This window comes from Perca flavescens, chromosome 22 (genome assembly GCF_004354835.1).
Source record: "Perca flavescens isolate YP-PL-M2 chromosome 22, PFLA_1.0, whole genome shotgun sequence".
Lineage (NCBI taxonomy): Eukaryota > Metazoa > Chordata > Actinopteri > Perciformes > Percidae > Perca > Perca flavescens.
This window is the reverse complement of record NC_041352.1, coordinates 14,838,011-14,852,704: the sequence shown is the minus strand read 5'-3', so window position 1 is coordinate 14,852,704 and position 14,694 is coordinate 14,838,011. Positions and strand designations below refer to the sequence as shown.

The window sequence follows — 14,694 nt, the reverse complement described above, 5'->3', positions numbered from 1 at the left end:
AGGAAAAAAATACTCGCCGCCGGGAAATGTAGGGAAGTATAACGAACATACACAAAGTTTCTGTCATATGATTGGGCAGTATAATTTGATTGAATGATGTGAAACCCAATCATCAGATAGTTTTCTTTTATAGGTCAAACGCAGTTGGTGGCTTTGTTTGTCAATCAAAGTTAATAACCAATGGTGGCATTTTATGGCCACAACCTAGCCAGTGTGAGCCATATAATCCAATTGGCTCATAATGTATTCCCTTAGAGTCTTCCCCATATTAGTCACCTCCTGCTGTAGATGTCCGTCGGTTAACAAGGTGGAAAAACTCAGAACGTTGTCTGCTAGCGTCAGTATTGGTAAGTTGGATTCAAAGTCACACACGCCAGATATCTTTGATTATGAATGTAACGTCAGTTACACGTACAGCTAACGTTAGCGGTAACTAGAGTTTTGCGTGTCTTCGACATATCCTAAAAAATGTGTCAGCGGTTGGAAAGTTGCCTGGAGTTAGCTAGTCCGCTATCGTTGTTAGCATCTTTTGGGCACTCTGTCCGCTAAAGAAATAATTTACCCTTTTCATTTTCTGTCTATCTTGAAAACGTAACGTTACATTTGTATGTTTTTCTACATTTTCTTCGTTAGTGCTTTTGCTAAAATAAAAGCATTAACTGTTAATATTTTACGTTAACGTTAAAGATCATAAAATGTAATGTATTTTCTTTTTACTTTGACACTTGTATTACATGCCCCTCTTGTTGGGAAAATGGATTAAAGAAATTCAATTCCATAATCAGTTATTGGCAGCAATGATAATATTGAAAAATGAATTATATTGCTAGTAACACTAAAGGCTGATACAGAGAATGTATGTCAGTGTATTTTACTGGAGCATATTAACACAAGTATACATTGCAGAGACCTAAAGGTCCCTTAAGAAGTCATTGTTGGATTTTAAGTTTTGTGTTTAAGGTGATTCTAACTGAATTTCTGTTTCCACTAGAATTCCCGTTTGGTGATGATACATTTGGTTTTGAGGCATGTGTCCAGCTGCCCTTGTGAAACACATCAACAGAAATGAATAAAGACTATGCACGAATCGAAATGGACCTGGTATGTGCCAATCTGTGTTGATGTCTGACTGGATAAAATTTCAAAATTTGATTTCGTAGTCTAACACAGACCCTGAAACGTCACCATATTGTACCTTCGGCTCTTATCTGAAAGCCCGTTGTTAAGGTCTCTCGCATTTATAAGATCTGAGAAGTACCAGCCATGGACTATTGGATGTTTCCACTCCAATGCAACTTGTGTTGACTGAATTTAGCTAATTACAAAGTTAACTGTAATCGACAGACTGGCATTTTTCTCTCTCTTTGTGATGTAAGCGACTTTGAGTCTATGAAAAGCGCTATATAAATTCAATTTATTATTATTTTGTTTTGCAGGCTTTTGGATCAGCCAAGCCCTACGGGTCCTCGAGAAGTATTGTGAGGAGAATAGCTTCTAGTCTTCCTTTTAACCCCTGCCCCAGGGTTCATTTTCAGGTAAAGGAAGGTTACCGTGATCATAATGTTCGTAGTGTTGTGTCATTTAACAGACAGACCGTCCGTCTTTAAATGTATATCTTGTACTTTAAGATCGTGGCATGTTCTGTGTCACATTTGCTCGAGCCCTGTCTCCTCTTCTGCCTTTCTGCCTGTCTCTCCTGACTGTTGGAGTCACAGCCACATGACAGCAAATCGCACACCCTCTTCCAGTTTTGTTTACTTCAGGATGTCTGGCTGTTTTCATTTATGAACCATAAACAGACTCAACTTTGAAATATTTCAATTCAGTGGTACATCATTTTAAAAACTGCTTTTCTTTACTTTTCTGTCTCTTTCAACACTGCTTTTCTCTTTTCTTCTGTCTCCAGCTACCCTCCCTAGCTTTGAGGAATGCAGTATGTCTGCTTTAGGTCAGTTTTTTCAGCAACCTTCAACAACACTGAGCTGACTAAAGACCTACTGAGCTACCTTCTAACCTACCTGAGCCTTTCATTACCATTGTATATATTCCCTCCACACCTCCCTCTGAACTGCCCTCATTTCCTATTTTATTATGCAAATACTTACATTTTTAGTTGTTGAGATCAGTGTTGTTATGTGTCCTGGTGGGTGTTTTAAAAAAAGTTAAACATGGCTGTTCTCTCTCTTGACAGCTTTATCCGTACAATGAGGACGCTGGTGTCCTGATTGGCAGCAGGAGGCAGAATGGTTTGGTGGCCTCTCTGGCTGATGTCGCCTGGATCGACAGGGATGAGGAGGATGACGAAGACTCCTTTGGCAGGTGAGAGTGCAATAGTGATCTGTCTGCTACATACTAGGAGAATTGCAGTTTCATGCATAAGAATCTACTTGTTCCTGTGAGTAGCATCTAGAAAAAGGTGATTCTGCCTTATTGAAACAGGTCAGCGATCCCACCTGGATTCGTGTTTCGAGCCCGCCAGCCTCATCCTCAGAGAAAACCCTTAACCCGCCAGAGGTCACTACCAAGCCTGCGTGAGGGGACACCAGACCCGCAAGGGCCAACAATCACCAACAGCGAGACCACTCAGAAGATCAGTGCACTGGAGACAGAACTTGCCAAACTCAGAGCTCAGATAGCCCAACTCGTATTGGCCCAGGAAAAGCCCACACAGCCAGGTATCTCTTACACAGCCTTCAAAAACATAGACTTACCTCTTTCCACGTCAAGGGATTTCTTTTCCTCCTTTTGCTCCAATGCAGTAATATAAAGTTTCCTCTAGATGGTAGCAGAGTTTCACATGTCATCCAGCTTTGAGATGTTTCTTTCCTTTGTTTCACCTCAGCTGCTACCACGGGGACACCTCCCCCTCCACCCTGTGGCACCCTGCCTCCCCCTCCCCCTCCTCCACCACCACCACTGCCACCGCCACCCTCAAGTCTCCAGCGGACATTTTCTGCCATTGACTTGATAAAGGAGCGCAGAGGGAAGAAGACAGACAGCCAGACAGTTTTGGATTCAAGGCCAGCAGAAATCCCCAGCATGCTTGATGTCCTGAAAGACATGAGCAAAGTCAAGTTGCGATCAGTCAAAAGGTAGACCTCTACTTAAATAGTGAATCAATGAGAATACATTCAGATACATTTGGAAATGATCAAATGTGAAGACTAAAGTATTTTTTAAAGATCATAGATGTGTATCCCAGCTAACCGTAGGTGTTTATGGTCTTGCCTCTGTGCATTACTGTAATGGTTGTTTTATGGTTGGACATAACCACAGTTTCAACTCGAACTGGCACATCTTTTCCTCATTTAGTAGTTTGTCATGCAGCGTCAGAACAACACATGTAGACTTGTGTCTTCTTGAGCAGCTGCTATAAATGGAAAGATATATTTGTATACCACACAAATAGTCCAATTCTAATCTTTTGTAATTGCTCAACTGTATGTTTCATAGTCGTCCAGGGGAAAGTGAAGCCAAAGTGAAGTCCAGCGAGCCTGCAGATGCTGCAGCTCTCATCGCCGAGGCCCTGAAACGCAAGTTTGCCCATCGCTATCGACACGACAGTGAACAAGCAGACAAAGAGGAGTTTAAACTTCCCGTTTCAGAAGTAAAACCTCGAACCGAAACCCCTTTGGTGAGAGATGTTACTGTATTCATCACTGTTATCTAAAACAAGCCGTAGACACCACCAAATCGGCCATTAATGAGTCCTTAGTCCTTATTCTGTCTCATGTCTGTTTTCACAGTTTGGGCAGCACATGTTGAAATCAACTGGGAAAAGGAAGTTGCTCTGAACAGGTGATTCTGAACTTGTGGTCCAGATGTGCTGTGGACACTTTGAAGTGCCTTATCGACCTTTTTATTATCAGCCGTTTCTGTGGAAGAACAAGGGATTCTGCCTCAAGTATCCATCATCTCATAGTTCTTTATCTGGTTCAGAGTCATCTTGACCTTCTGATTTTGCACTTTTTAGAACTTATAATATTAGCTTTCTCTTTTACAAACACAATTTATTGTATTTAACTGAATGTCTTTGTTTTTCTGTTGAATAGTTTCAATTTCTGCTCATACCAGTCCTGAGTGAAAGTGTCAGAGGCAACACTACAGAATCATTTGACGTTATTCATTTTATTGCTCAATCATTTCTTAGGTTTTTGTTAAAAAATGTTGCACATACCATAGTTGGTCACGTTTGCGTTCCCATTTTTCAGGGGTCTGCAAAAGCTAAAGAGTTCTTTTTATCACTGAACAAAGGGAGCACTTTATTTGTGCTGTTTTGTTTATACATGTATAATAGACTAATTTATGATTGGCATCCTTCTATTTATGTTGTGGTTTAAGTAGAAAATGAAGATTTTAACAGGTAATTATGTTGTAGATTTGTCCGTCATTTTTTCCAAGTGGCATTTAAATGATTTTGTTCTTTATCTGTTGAGTCTGTGTACGTTGTGTCCCAGTTGCCAGTCTTGCCGGGGCTTCTGTCTTTTGCTGGTTCAAATATATGCATCCCAGTTTTAGTTAGTTTATTTCTCTTTTTTTAGTACAATCTGTTTTTATGAGCCAAAAACATTCCAGTGATCTGCGAGATTCTGCCTTTCACCACCAAATATCTTTTCATGTCCCTTTTTTAGGATGATACATAAATAGTGAGGAAAACAAGATGCTGTATCTGTTCAAATTCATATTTCTAGATTATTGAAATAACAGGTACATGTGCACATTGTCTCCGGTTCTGTTTATTATGCCAGCGTAGTTGCTGCTTGAAGTCAATTCTACTAGTATTACCTTTTTATAAAAGGGAAGGTGGACTGGACGTGACAATAGTAGGATTTTGTATAAGAGTTGTCTTCCATAAAAATAAAATTTGAATTGTCAAATCTCTAAATAAAAGTTTGTTCTGTCCTGACTTACTCTGGTCTGTGTCTGTCTTAGCTGAGTTTTAACCTAATGAAAGTCCCATTCATTCCCTCATTAAATTGCTCCTTAATAGGATCAGTCAAGTGTAACTTACCTTGGATCCAGTCATTTCTGCTCATGTTAACTACAGTATTACATGTAAAAGTCAAAGATTTGTCAACAGGTTTTATTATTCAAATCGTAACTGCAACAGGCATGTATCAAAAAGGTCAATACAGCAAAGCCTTTACAAAATCTGGCTCGACACTGAAGTCTTCCCAAAAATGGCTGTCGCAACAAATTGTAAACAGTTTTATCAACAGTCTTACAGCACTTACAGCAAAATACAAATCAGCTAAAGTAAGAAAAGCACCTGTTATCTCTCAAAATGTTTAAACAAACAAGTTGTGCCACTATACAGAATCAAGGTAGACAAACCAAACAAAGAAATGGAATGTTCAAAGTCAGTCGACCATTTTGTTTCTGTACTACAACAACAAAAAGTACAGCTGGAGTTGTTCCTCACAACAAAAAGGCAAAGGGATCGGACAGTGCATTCAAAGACAAGCACACCATGCACTTGATGGGAACAGGAGCTGGTTTGGTCACTTAGCATAGTTTGTGCATAGTTATAAGGCATCAATCGAGCAGTCCTTTAGGTTGCATGTGGCTGTGAGACATTCTGCGGAGAGGGAGAGTCTCCTTCAGTAGATCCTAGCCAGGAACAAAACAACCCTGCATCGTCCGCAGTCACCTCCTCCCCCTCTCCCTTTTTATAAGAGACTGGCAAAACCCTGAGCGAGTCAAGTTGCGTGGAGTGGAGTTCCAGGTGAGATGCGTGTGCAGTGAGTAACTGATCTCCAGTCTGGGAGGGAAGCTACCCCGAGTTCAACCAGCACTGGAAGATATCGGAAACATCATCTGAAAAGGACTAATGTCTACAATACCTTTACAAGGTCTCTTGGAGACACCATCGTTGAGTGCAAGAACACATTGTAGCGCAGGTGGAGTTACTTATGGCATCTGGTGCGTTTGACTAAGGTTCTGCTCATGGCTTCAACAGTGGGATGACAGTTCAAAACAAGTGGTTCTTCACATCTGGGCTTCCAAGGCAAACCGTGGAGCAGACATGATTCACTTCAGTTCAACAGAAAGAAACGACAAACGAGATGCGTAAACAGTCTTCGTGGAGGCAGCAAAAGGACTGGGCTTGTCACATTTTTTGTTGTCGTTTTTACATGAGGAAGAATCTTCAATACAAATGCAACACGGCATTTCTTTAAAGTCTTAGGAGGGTCTCATGTCTGAATACTCCAGTTGTCTCAGTCAGTTTAGATTATTCTTCAAATCTTTGTTTTCAAATGGCACTTCAAAATACCAGAAAAAAAAAAAAAGGTTCACCAACAAAGAAAAGTGGTGTGTTCATTCAGTAATGCCAAAACTACAGTGGACAAATAAATAAAACAAAGCAAATAAAAGAAAAGAAAATACAGCAGTAGCCACATGAGGTATCTATGTATTGCTCTATGCCAAAAAAAAATAAATAAATTAAATAAAATCAGTGGTTTATCAAGATGGGAGGCAAAAAGCAACAAAACATAAACAAGGTGTTAGGATCAGGGTGCGGCAGTGGCAGGGCTGCAGGCCATTGCATGCCCCACTCGGCCCCCAGTGTGTGGTGAGGCCCCGAGGCCGGGGTCAGGAGGTTGAGGTGAAAGGGCACACGAGGAGTGTCAGGATTCTCTGCTTCCCTGAGGTATTTCTTTGGAGCTGGTTCCTCCTGCGGCTGTAGCGGTGTTGCTGTTTCTTCTAGTGGCGGCGGCGGAGTCTTCTGTGTCGGTGCCGGCTGAGCTGGGCTCCGCCTCCTCGGAGACGGAGGTTTGTTCCTGCTGTAGGCTGCCCCAGCTGGCCTTGTTCAGCCCCATGTGGCCCAGCATGGTCTGGGACAGACATGTGTCGGAAAAACGGGCCCACTCTGCAAACAGCGGCTCCGCCACGTATGTCATGAAGCCTGAGGGGAGAGAAGAGGCCGGCAGGCACACATTAGAGCTAAAGATTAGACACAAGTTATAAGTGAAAACGGAACACAACAAATATACAACACAGCTACTTACCAATTTGAATGTTGCCAACAGTGTTGATCCCTCTGTCACAAAGTGGGCTGACTTCAAGTTTGTGCTTCTTCTCAATGTCTCCTAATAGAGCATAACAAAACAGACTCAATGTATGAGTTATTATATGTTCTACTACTGCAAAATGACTTACAGAGAATAAACACAGAAATAACTAATCAAGGACCTGTAATGGGACTAAAGAAAGGAGAAAAAAAAAAAATAACTTAAGGACAATGACAAACAATATAACAGCAGGGAGCAGAAAAGATGGTAACCTTGTTGGAAGAACTCCTCGGTCACTTTCTCACTCCACTGTTTGCTCAGCTCCCAGGGTCTGCAGGGGTTACAGATGTCCGCACACTTCAGAGCCATCTGTACAGGGTGGGGATAAAAACTAAGTTAGAGCTCACAGTTTGCTGAGATGCAGAAGTTGTGTGTTTTTATATGACCGGACCTGCAGGATGAAGTGACGGTGGCTGCCGTTGCTCAAGCACAGGTTCTCCTGGTCCAGGTGCCTGCGAAACCTGGACAGGTACTCATTCTGTCTGCTGATGTCAGTGGCTAGGATTAAGGAGCCCAACTCCCTCTCCATGTTCAGGCTAAGGGGTCGGAAAGACAAGATGATCAGGTTGTTAGCACTGGTAGCACTGTTTAGGATGTGGCATCCAATGGCATTTTCTCTAAACTAAGCAGAGAAGTATTTTAAAAAACAACAACTTTCATTTCTGAAGTAACCCTTCAACGTGTGCTACTGTATCTACTGTTAAGTGTAGCAGTTTTCTTGGTGCATCTTAGCATCATTTCAGGTTCAGACTGACCTGTCCTCAGCAGGCAGATGGGAGAACAGCCCAGTCTCTCTGAGCAGGCCCACTGCTGACTTCCAGTGGTGGTTTTCCAGAACTGAGGTATTCTGCACATTAAAAAGGGGAAATAAATGTGCAGAGATACATTCATTTAATAAATTGTATGATGTCTGATACATCCACACACTAGTTCTGGCAGGCTAAAGAGCAACTGTTAAGTATTTTCACCCTATAGAGTGTAGCTAGATAGTGGTCAGTCTTGATGAGGAAAGGCTGGTTGACTCCAGGATGGTCCAGGTCATGTGTGGCGGCTGCGAGAAGTCCCAGTAGGATGTCACAGGATGTCAGAGACTTGGCAAGCTGCATTCACAACAGCAAACACAATGGCACAAAGATTGTGATGTTTGGTCATTAAAATACAAAACACTCCTTCACTGAAACACTTTCAGATCTGGAAATTACATAATGACACTCATCCAACTGTTCGTGTCTCACCATGGGTTCCCGCATGTAGCAGTACATAGCCTGTGTGACATCTGCAGCATGGATAGCATTGTGGTAGGGGTTGTCGCTGTGGTAGTCCTCCTGGACCATGACCAGGAACCTCCAGAGTTTGACCATGTCCAGCTGGAAGAGCTCCACCAAGCCATACTGGTTCAACAGGTGAAAGGTCAGGGTGATCAGGCTGTTTCCTGAACAAGAGGAATATCAGAGTAAGCATTCTGCTTTCATCGGGTTTGCGGATCTCTTTTTGGCTTGTATTAAACAGGGGGAATTGTACTGCCAGACGTTGTTGCAATGCAAAATATCATCAATCTGTTATGCTCCGTGCATTGCAGGAGTTATTTTCTGCTTTGTAATTAATTTTATTGGTGCATCCACTTTTCCTAAACCTGCCTCAACTACCAATTCTTCACTTCCCATAATTACTTATTTAACTTAATTTACTTTCTCTTCCCAAAGCAGTATGCACGGCGACTGTTATCACTTGCCATCTCTTTTCTCTCTTTCATCTCTTGCTTGAGTTACACAGTATAAATCAAGACAGATGTATGGCGAGAACATAGAGAAGACAAAAGTCACCCCTTATTCATAATACAACATATCTTGTTCTTATCTACTGAGGGTCCTGTCGATGCAAAATTATGTTAGTTCATTATGCTCCCTAGGAGACTGTTGTGTGCTGGTTTAAAAAGAGTCTATAGAGCTAGCCTAACTCGATTACAGCTGCATTGGAAAATGAACAATAAATTGATGCATCCTCTTCAACAAGCAACTGACGACGAGATACAAAATAAAATTCCGTGATTCAATTATTAAATGAATCTTCATAGTTTCTCTCTCTGTCGGCCGGCATCCAATAGATGGCACCATTGGTAGCGCATTGAATCTAAGACTGCGGAGGATGCAAGAATGCTGGATGATCCGGTCAGTTCTGCATTACTTCTGTGTTATGACTTTGAAAACAACTTCTGATCAGTGTTTCAGATCACATTTTACATACCGTTTGTCAACCTATCGAAGAGGAAAATGTCAAAATTCCAGTTCCCCACTTTTTCCAGCATGCACTACAAGAGAGGGAAAAGAGAAGCACAGAATTAGTGATGTGAAGTCTGAACAAAATACATAATTCTCTAAGTCTTATTATGGTATCATTATATAAAATAAAAGGTGTGTGTCATACTCTGGCCTGTCCAGTGTAGTCTTCATCCAGGATGTGGAGAGGGATCTGCTGGGGGACTCCCCGCAGCAGACGGGATGAGTGCAGGTACCTCTGGAAGCTGAGCAGTCTGTGGACCCTCCGTTCAGGAGCAGAGCTCGCTGACGTGGACCCATAGTCCAGCCGTGCTGCACACACGCATATAAATTGACTAAAGATGTAATATGTAACAATGTTTTTGGTAAACGTTTATTTCACTAGCTCATTAGGCTCTGAGGATCATTTGGGTTGCACAAACTCGGTGGGGATCTTACACCGACACAGAGATATACAAACAGTCTCTGCTGACACAGCCGCCCACTCATAAGCCTTTCGTCTGGGATCACACAGCAGACATGCTTTGTCAGTGGTCTCACACACACACACACACACACACACACACACACACACACACACACACACACACACACACACACACACACACACACACACACACACACACACACACACACACACACACACACACACACACACACACACACACACACACACACACACACACACACACACACACACACACACACACACACACACAACCTTTGGGTCAAAATGTCAACACATATACTACTTCTCTGTAACTGGTTTATGTTCTAAAAGGTTTCATTGAGTATGAAAGTAGTTATTTTATCACATGCCCATTCACAAAGCTTTGATAAAAAAGCCTCTCACATGGTTTACACTAAGACACACCTTGGTCTTTATCATCATGTGAAATACTGTACCAAAGCAGTGCACACACATCTGTCAATCTTGCTGGAGAGGAACAAACTGTGTGGTACAGTTTGATAAGGTCTCTACTTATCAGAGTCAAGGTAAGTAACTGGCTGTGATTCATACTCACTGTGAAGAGTACGGAAGTCGATGTACAGGTATGGGTGGGAGCTTCTTCGTTCTGGTTCAAATCCAACCTGACTTCTCACTCTCACATCTCCTAGAAGAAATCAGCACTTTCCTCAAGATTCATGCTGCTTGAAAATAAATGTGTGCTGGGCTAAGTAGTATTTACAAATATTTTTGATTAAATACTGGAAATGATCTTGCTTAAGTGCCACAAGGATGGGCTTTACCACCGGACAATGGACAGAGCACTACAATAAGACAATCCCAAATGTATGTGAAACTACCAACACATCCGAAATCCTGCCTCTGTTCCGCTCGCCACAGCCAGACAGCATATGTTTCACCCCAGAGGGTTTACCAGTCTAAAAACCTCAAACTGATTCTGGTTTTCTGGCAATATCCTAGATGACTACTAACTAACTAACTAACTAACTAACTAACTAACTAATATTTCCCTCACTTGACTTAATTGCTATTTTTGCTTATATTATTTCTGTTTTACAAATTGTTTTGGTAAATTTGGTTTCTTTTGGGTTTCCTGCATGTTTGATATTTTGTGCTAAATGCTTTTAATCTCAAATGTTTTGTAACTTATAAAGCACTACAGTGTTTCCTCTATGTTGATATTACCATGGCAGCCCGCCACGGTAAAATTTCTGCCGCCACGGTATCAGAAATAGGGTAGACGCACAACAGGGTTTCCGCTATGCACCCCCGCTCCTTTCCGCTATGTACCTCCGCTATGCACCCCCGCTCCTTCAGCTGTTTATGAAAAGTCATAAAGTCGTAATTACAAGACTCTGCAGAGCCGTGTGCTCTACTGAACTCAAGCAAACTGTCATCCGCTCTCTCTCCCCTTTAGGGAGAGCAACTGGAACAGTGACAGGACGTCATCACTCGCAAAGTCATGGCAACCAAACAGGGCGAGTATACTTGTCATTCAATCTTAGGCAACAGCCGCAACATGAAATCCGCACTCACGCGTGTCCCGTGAGATATGACAGCTACAGTTTATTGGAAAATAGCATTGTGGACACGGAATTTGATGAATTTGCTGTTTATCAGACCCCAGATGAGACAAGAAGCTAACGTTAGTGAACGCTGCGCTGGCGGTCCCTCTGCCTTTGACTCCCCACTGCAGGATACGCTGTATTAACGTTACGGTTTTAAAAGTTTTCCAGGTTAGTGTGGGTGCATACCGCTCAAAACCAACATGAAAAACGTAGCTAGTAATGGTCACTCAGTGTTTTGTTTTGTTGTTAAACTGTGTGCAAAATGAGCGGTGATGTTAAATCACCGGTTTCAAGTAATATGCACCCTACGGTACCGTCTATTTGCTGGATGGTTTCAAGGAAACGGTCGGTAGCTAACATTAACAGATAAGCCCGTTGATAGTGACGTTATACTGACTGAAAGTGTGATGGGAGATGCTAAAAACAAACTGCACGCTGTTCTCAGGTAACGTTACTTTTTGATGTTCAAAACCTTCCCCACCCCAGATTCCAGAGGAAACACTGCACTATATGAATAAATATTTTCTTACTGTGTAATTTGTCATTTCAAAGACATACTTCGTTAGAATTCCACATTTGAGTTTTAGCCAGAAAATCGCTGTCAAGGCCTCATGGGAACTGTACAGTAGTTGTTGAATGCTAACAAAATAATCAATCTTTGATTTATTTAATTATAGGTTAACTTTTTCTAGTCAATATGGTAGTGGATATGTAGGCCTATTTATTGACAGAAAACCTCACCATCATGTTTCACCTTTTCTTAACAATTAGGAAATAATACGCCTTATACTAAGCATTGAAAGAGAACCAGGACTTCAAAAAGTGGTAAAAACACATAATTTTGGTACTCAAACAAGCAAAAAATGTGATTTTGTAAATACTATTTCACCCAAGTCTGGTGTATACTATCCATGTGCGGGCACAGTCACGCACAAAACACACACTCCCATGTCCCAGAAGAGAAAATTCAATGGACAGACAAACAGCTGAGCATGCAATGCCATGTCAGGATAGTCTGCTCTACTAATAGTACTCAGAGCGACGGAGAGGGATCTATAGTACATCCATGACCGCTTTTAGTAGTCAGGCAGAGAAAAAGGAACAGGCTCCAGACTCAGACCAAAAAGACGGCGGTCAGCCTGCTTGTATACTGCAGTCCAGAGCAGTGACAGCGCAGTGAGGAGACAGGATGGTGCTATGACACTGATGCAGTAAAATGCGATTGTGTCGTTCCAGGCAACGCTTTATATGCGGCAAGACTTTATATGGCAGTTTACTCATCAAGGTGCTAAACAGTGCAATGGTAGGTTTCCAGCATGGCACTTCTGATTGTGTCATATGTGCATTTGAATTCAAATCAAAGCAGTCACACAGGTGTTCCCCCAACCAGCATGTTACTTACTTGCAAAGAGCTGTTTGAATACTACACAAGCTCCTATCAAAATACCAAAAACTAAGAATTAAAATTCAAGGCATAACGATTAACATTAGTTTGAAAAAGCTGTTTGTAAAGTTCTTGTTTTGAATGTGGAGAGTGAAACCGTATCAGTGGCATTTTCACGTGCAAAAAACATAAATTAGGACCAAAATAACACTACAATTCATGCACTCCTAGGCAGTGAGCGCGCATGTGTGTGTGTGTGTGTGTGTGTGTGTGTGTGTGTGTGTGTGTGTGTGTGTGTGTGTGTGTGTGTGTGTGTGTGTGTGTGTGTGTGTTCGTTCACATATGTACATCTGTCACATCAATCTCATGTGTTAGCGCTCGGCACACGTGTGTGAGCTTGTGTGATTAGTGCATTTTCAGAGTCAAAGGGTCCATGTTTCCCCTGCAGTGCATTAGTGCTGGCACTCTGGTGTGGATGTAGGTCATGTCACTATAACTGATGCGGCAAAAGCTCTGAGTCCTGCTATTTGAAAGCACATCAGCATTAACTTGGCATACTGAACCCTGGCCCAGGCAAACACCAGGCTGCATTAGTGTGCCTCTCCTCACACTCAATTTAATATAAACTCTACAGACACAGATGCTTTATGCTGGTGACGTATGAGACTGCCACCATACTTAGCCAAGTAAAATGAGAAACAAAGTGTGGCAATATTATGTGAAAGCTAAAGTTATCAGGATTTCAACAAAGACGTACAGTAAGCCCTAAACTGCCCCTGCTGTTTAATGCCCTCTGTCTACTCACTATGCTTCACAGCAATAATCTGATATCTATGAATGATACTGACAGGATAACACTGAGCAATTCTACTTTCTTTCTTGCTGCTTAATACCAGCCAAACACCATCTGATTTAATAATTAAGGTGGCAAAAGTTGCATGCGAGGGCACATTTGTGTGGGGTAGACTGATGTCAGAGGTCCACCCAGGCTCTAATTGCACCATTATCTTCAATAGCCTTATTGATTAGGAAGCCAAGACTGCTTTGGCTGCTTCCTAGAAGCATTTGACTCCATCTGCCTGGCAGAGCTAGGAGTCCTCCGTCCTCTCATATATTTTTTAAACTGCTTATCCTGTTTAGGGATGCTGAGGGCAGCAATGAGCAAATGGACACACACGCAGTGTGTACCAACAAACCCTGAGTCTGTTTAGCGTTCAAATGAAATTCTGTAGTGATCCAAGTTCAAAAGACACTCAACACTACAGATACACACAATCTAAGTGTGTTCTGATTGAGAAATTACCAAAAGGCCAGGGATTTAGGGGACACTCCAGTGCGGCCACATCTCTTTATAATCTTTACATCCCTCTCTCCATTTCTGGTCCATCCATTTTCCATTTAAACCTACCAATGTCTGGAAAGTGTGTGTGTGTGTGTGTGTGTGTGTGTGTGTCTATTGAAAATGCATGTGTGGGTGTACGCACTGAGAGTGGGAAAACACTTACCTAGCATACGAATGTACAGTGCTGTCTGGTCTGAGCTGTCGTAGGAAATGGCTCCTCGTCTCTGAACAAACAAACAGAAACATCATCAACAAGTGTCAAATGTTTATACTAATATAATGTAATTATATTATTACAACTAGGGACCGCACCGATCCGATATTAGGATCGGATATCGGCCCCGATATTGCAAAAATATCTGGATCGGTGTATCGGAAAAATTAACAGATCCACGGCCCGATCCAGTTTTTTTTTCTTTTTACACTGTTGCAGCACCGGGACCCCTGTTAACTGCGTACCCTTCTCACTCATGGTAGTAACTTTATAACACAACAATTAATAACCCACAACTAACTCTCTTAAAAGGATAAGAAGCATAAGCATATTACAATTTGAGACTTAAACAGTTTCTAACACTAATA

At 41.9% G+C, this 14,694-nt stretch overlaps 2 protein-coding genes across 4 annotated transcripts in view; one reads left to right on the top strand and one right to left on the bottom strand.

Moving 5' to 3' along the window:
* The first annotated feature begins 224 nt into the window (after nt 1-224).
* mtfr1 (mitochondrial fission regulator 1) lies at nt 225-4,906 on the top strand. The gene is made up of 8 exons (XM_028569513.1): nt 225-347; nt 992-1,101; nt 1,437-1,535; nt 2,192-2,319; nt 2,440-2,675; nt 2,843-3,092; nt 3,454-3,634; nt 3,747-4,906. The coding sequence occupies exons 2-8, from the start codon at nt 1,066-1,068 to the stop codon at nt 3,792-3,794; spliced, it is 978 nt and encodes a 325-aa protein (XP_028425314.1). The 5' UTR covers nt 225-347; nt 992-1,065; the 3' UTR covers nt 3,795-4,906.
* Nucleotides 4,907-5,068: 162 nt separating this feature from the next.
* The window catches only part of pde7a (phosphodiesterase 7A), a 29,451-nt gene continuing 19,825 nt past the window's right edge, over nt 5,069-14,694 (bottom strand). For 2 of the 3 annotated variants that reach the window (XM_028569509.1, XM_028569507.1), the window contains exons 2-12: nt 14,276-14,336; nt 10,375-10,464; nt 9,498-9,661; nt 9,318-9,381; nt 8,309-8,505; nt 8,042-8,173; nt 7,829-7,920; nt 7,465-7,609; nt 7,286-7,382; nt 7,011-7,091; nt 5,069-6,907 (exon numbers count right to left, since the gene is read on the bottom strand). In XM_028569509.1, the coding sequence (XP_028425310.1) occupies nt 6,630-6,907; nt 7,011-7,091; nt 7,286-7,382; nt 7,465-7,609; nt 7,829-7,920; nt 8,042-8,173; nt 8,309-8,505; nt 9,318-9,381; nt 9,498-9,661; nt 10,375-10,464; nt 14,276-14,282 (1,347 nt within the window). In that variant the 5' untranslated portion in view covers nt 14,283-14,336 and the 3' untranslated portion in view covers nt 5,069-6,629. The remainder of the gene's footprint in view (nt 6,908-7,010; nt 7,092-7,285; nt 7,383-7,464; nt 7,610-7,828; nt 7,921-8,041; nt 8,174-8,308; nt 8,506-9,317; nt 9,382-9,497; nt 9,662-10,374; nt 10,465-14,275; nt 14,337-14,694) is intronic. The other variant, XM_028569508.1, reaches the window with a different exon arrangement.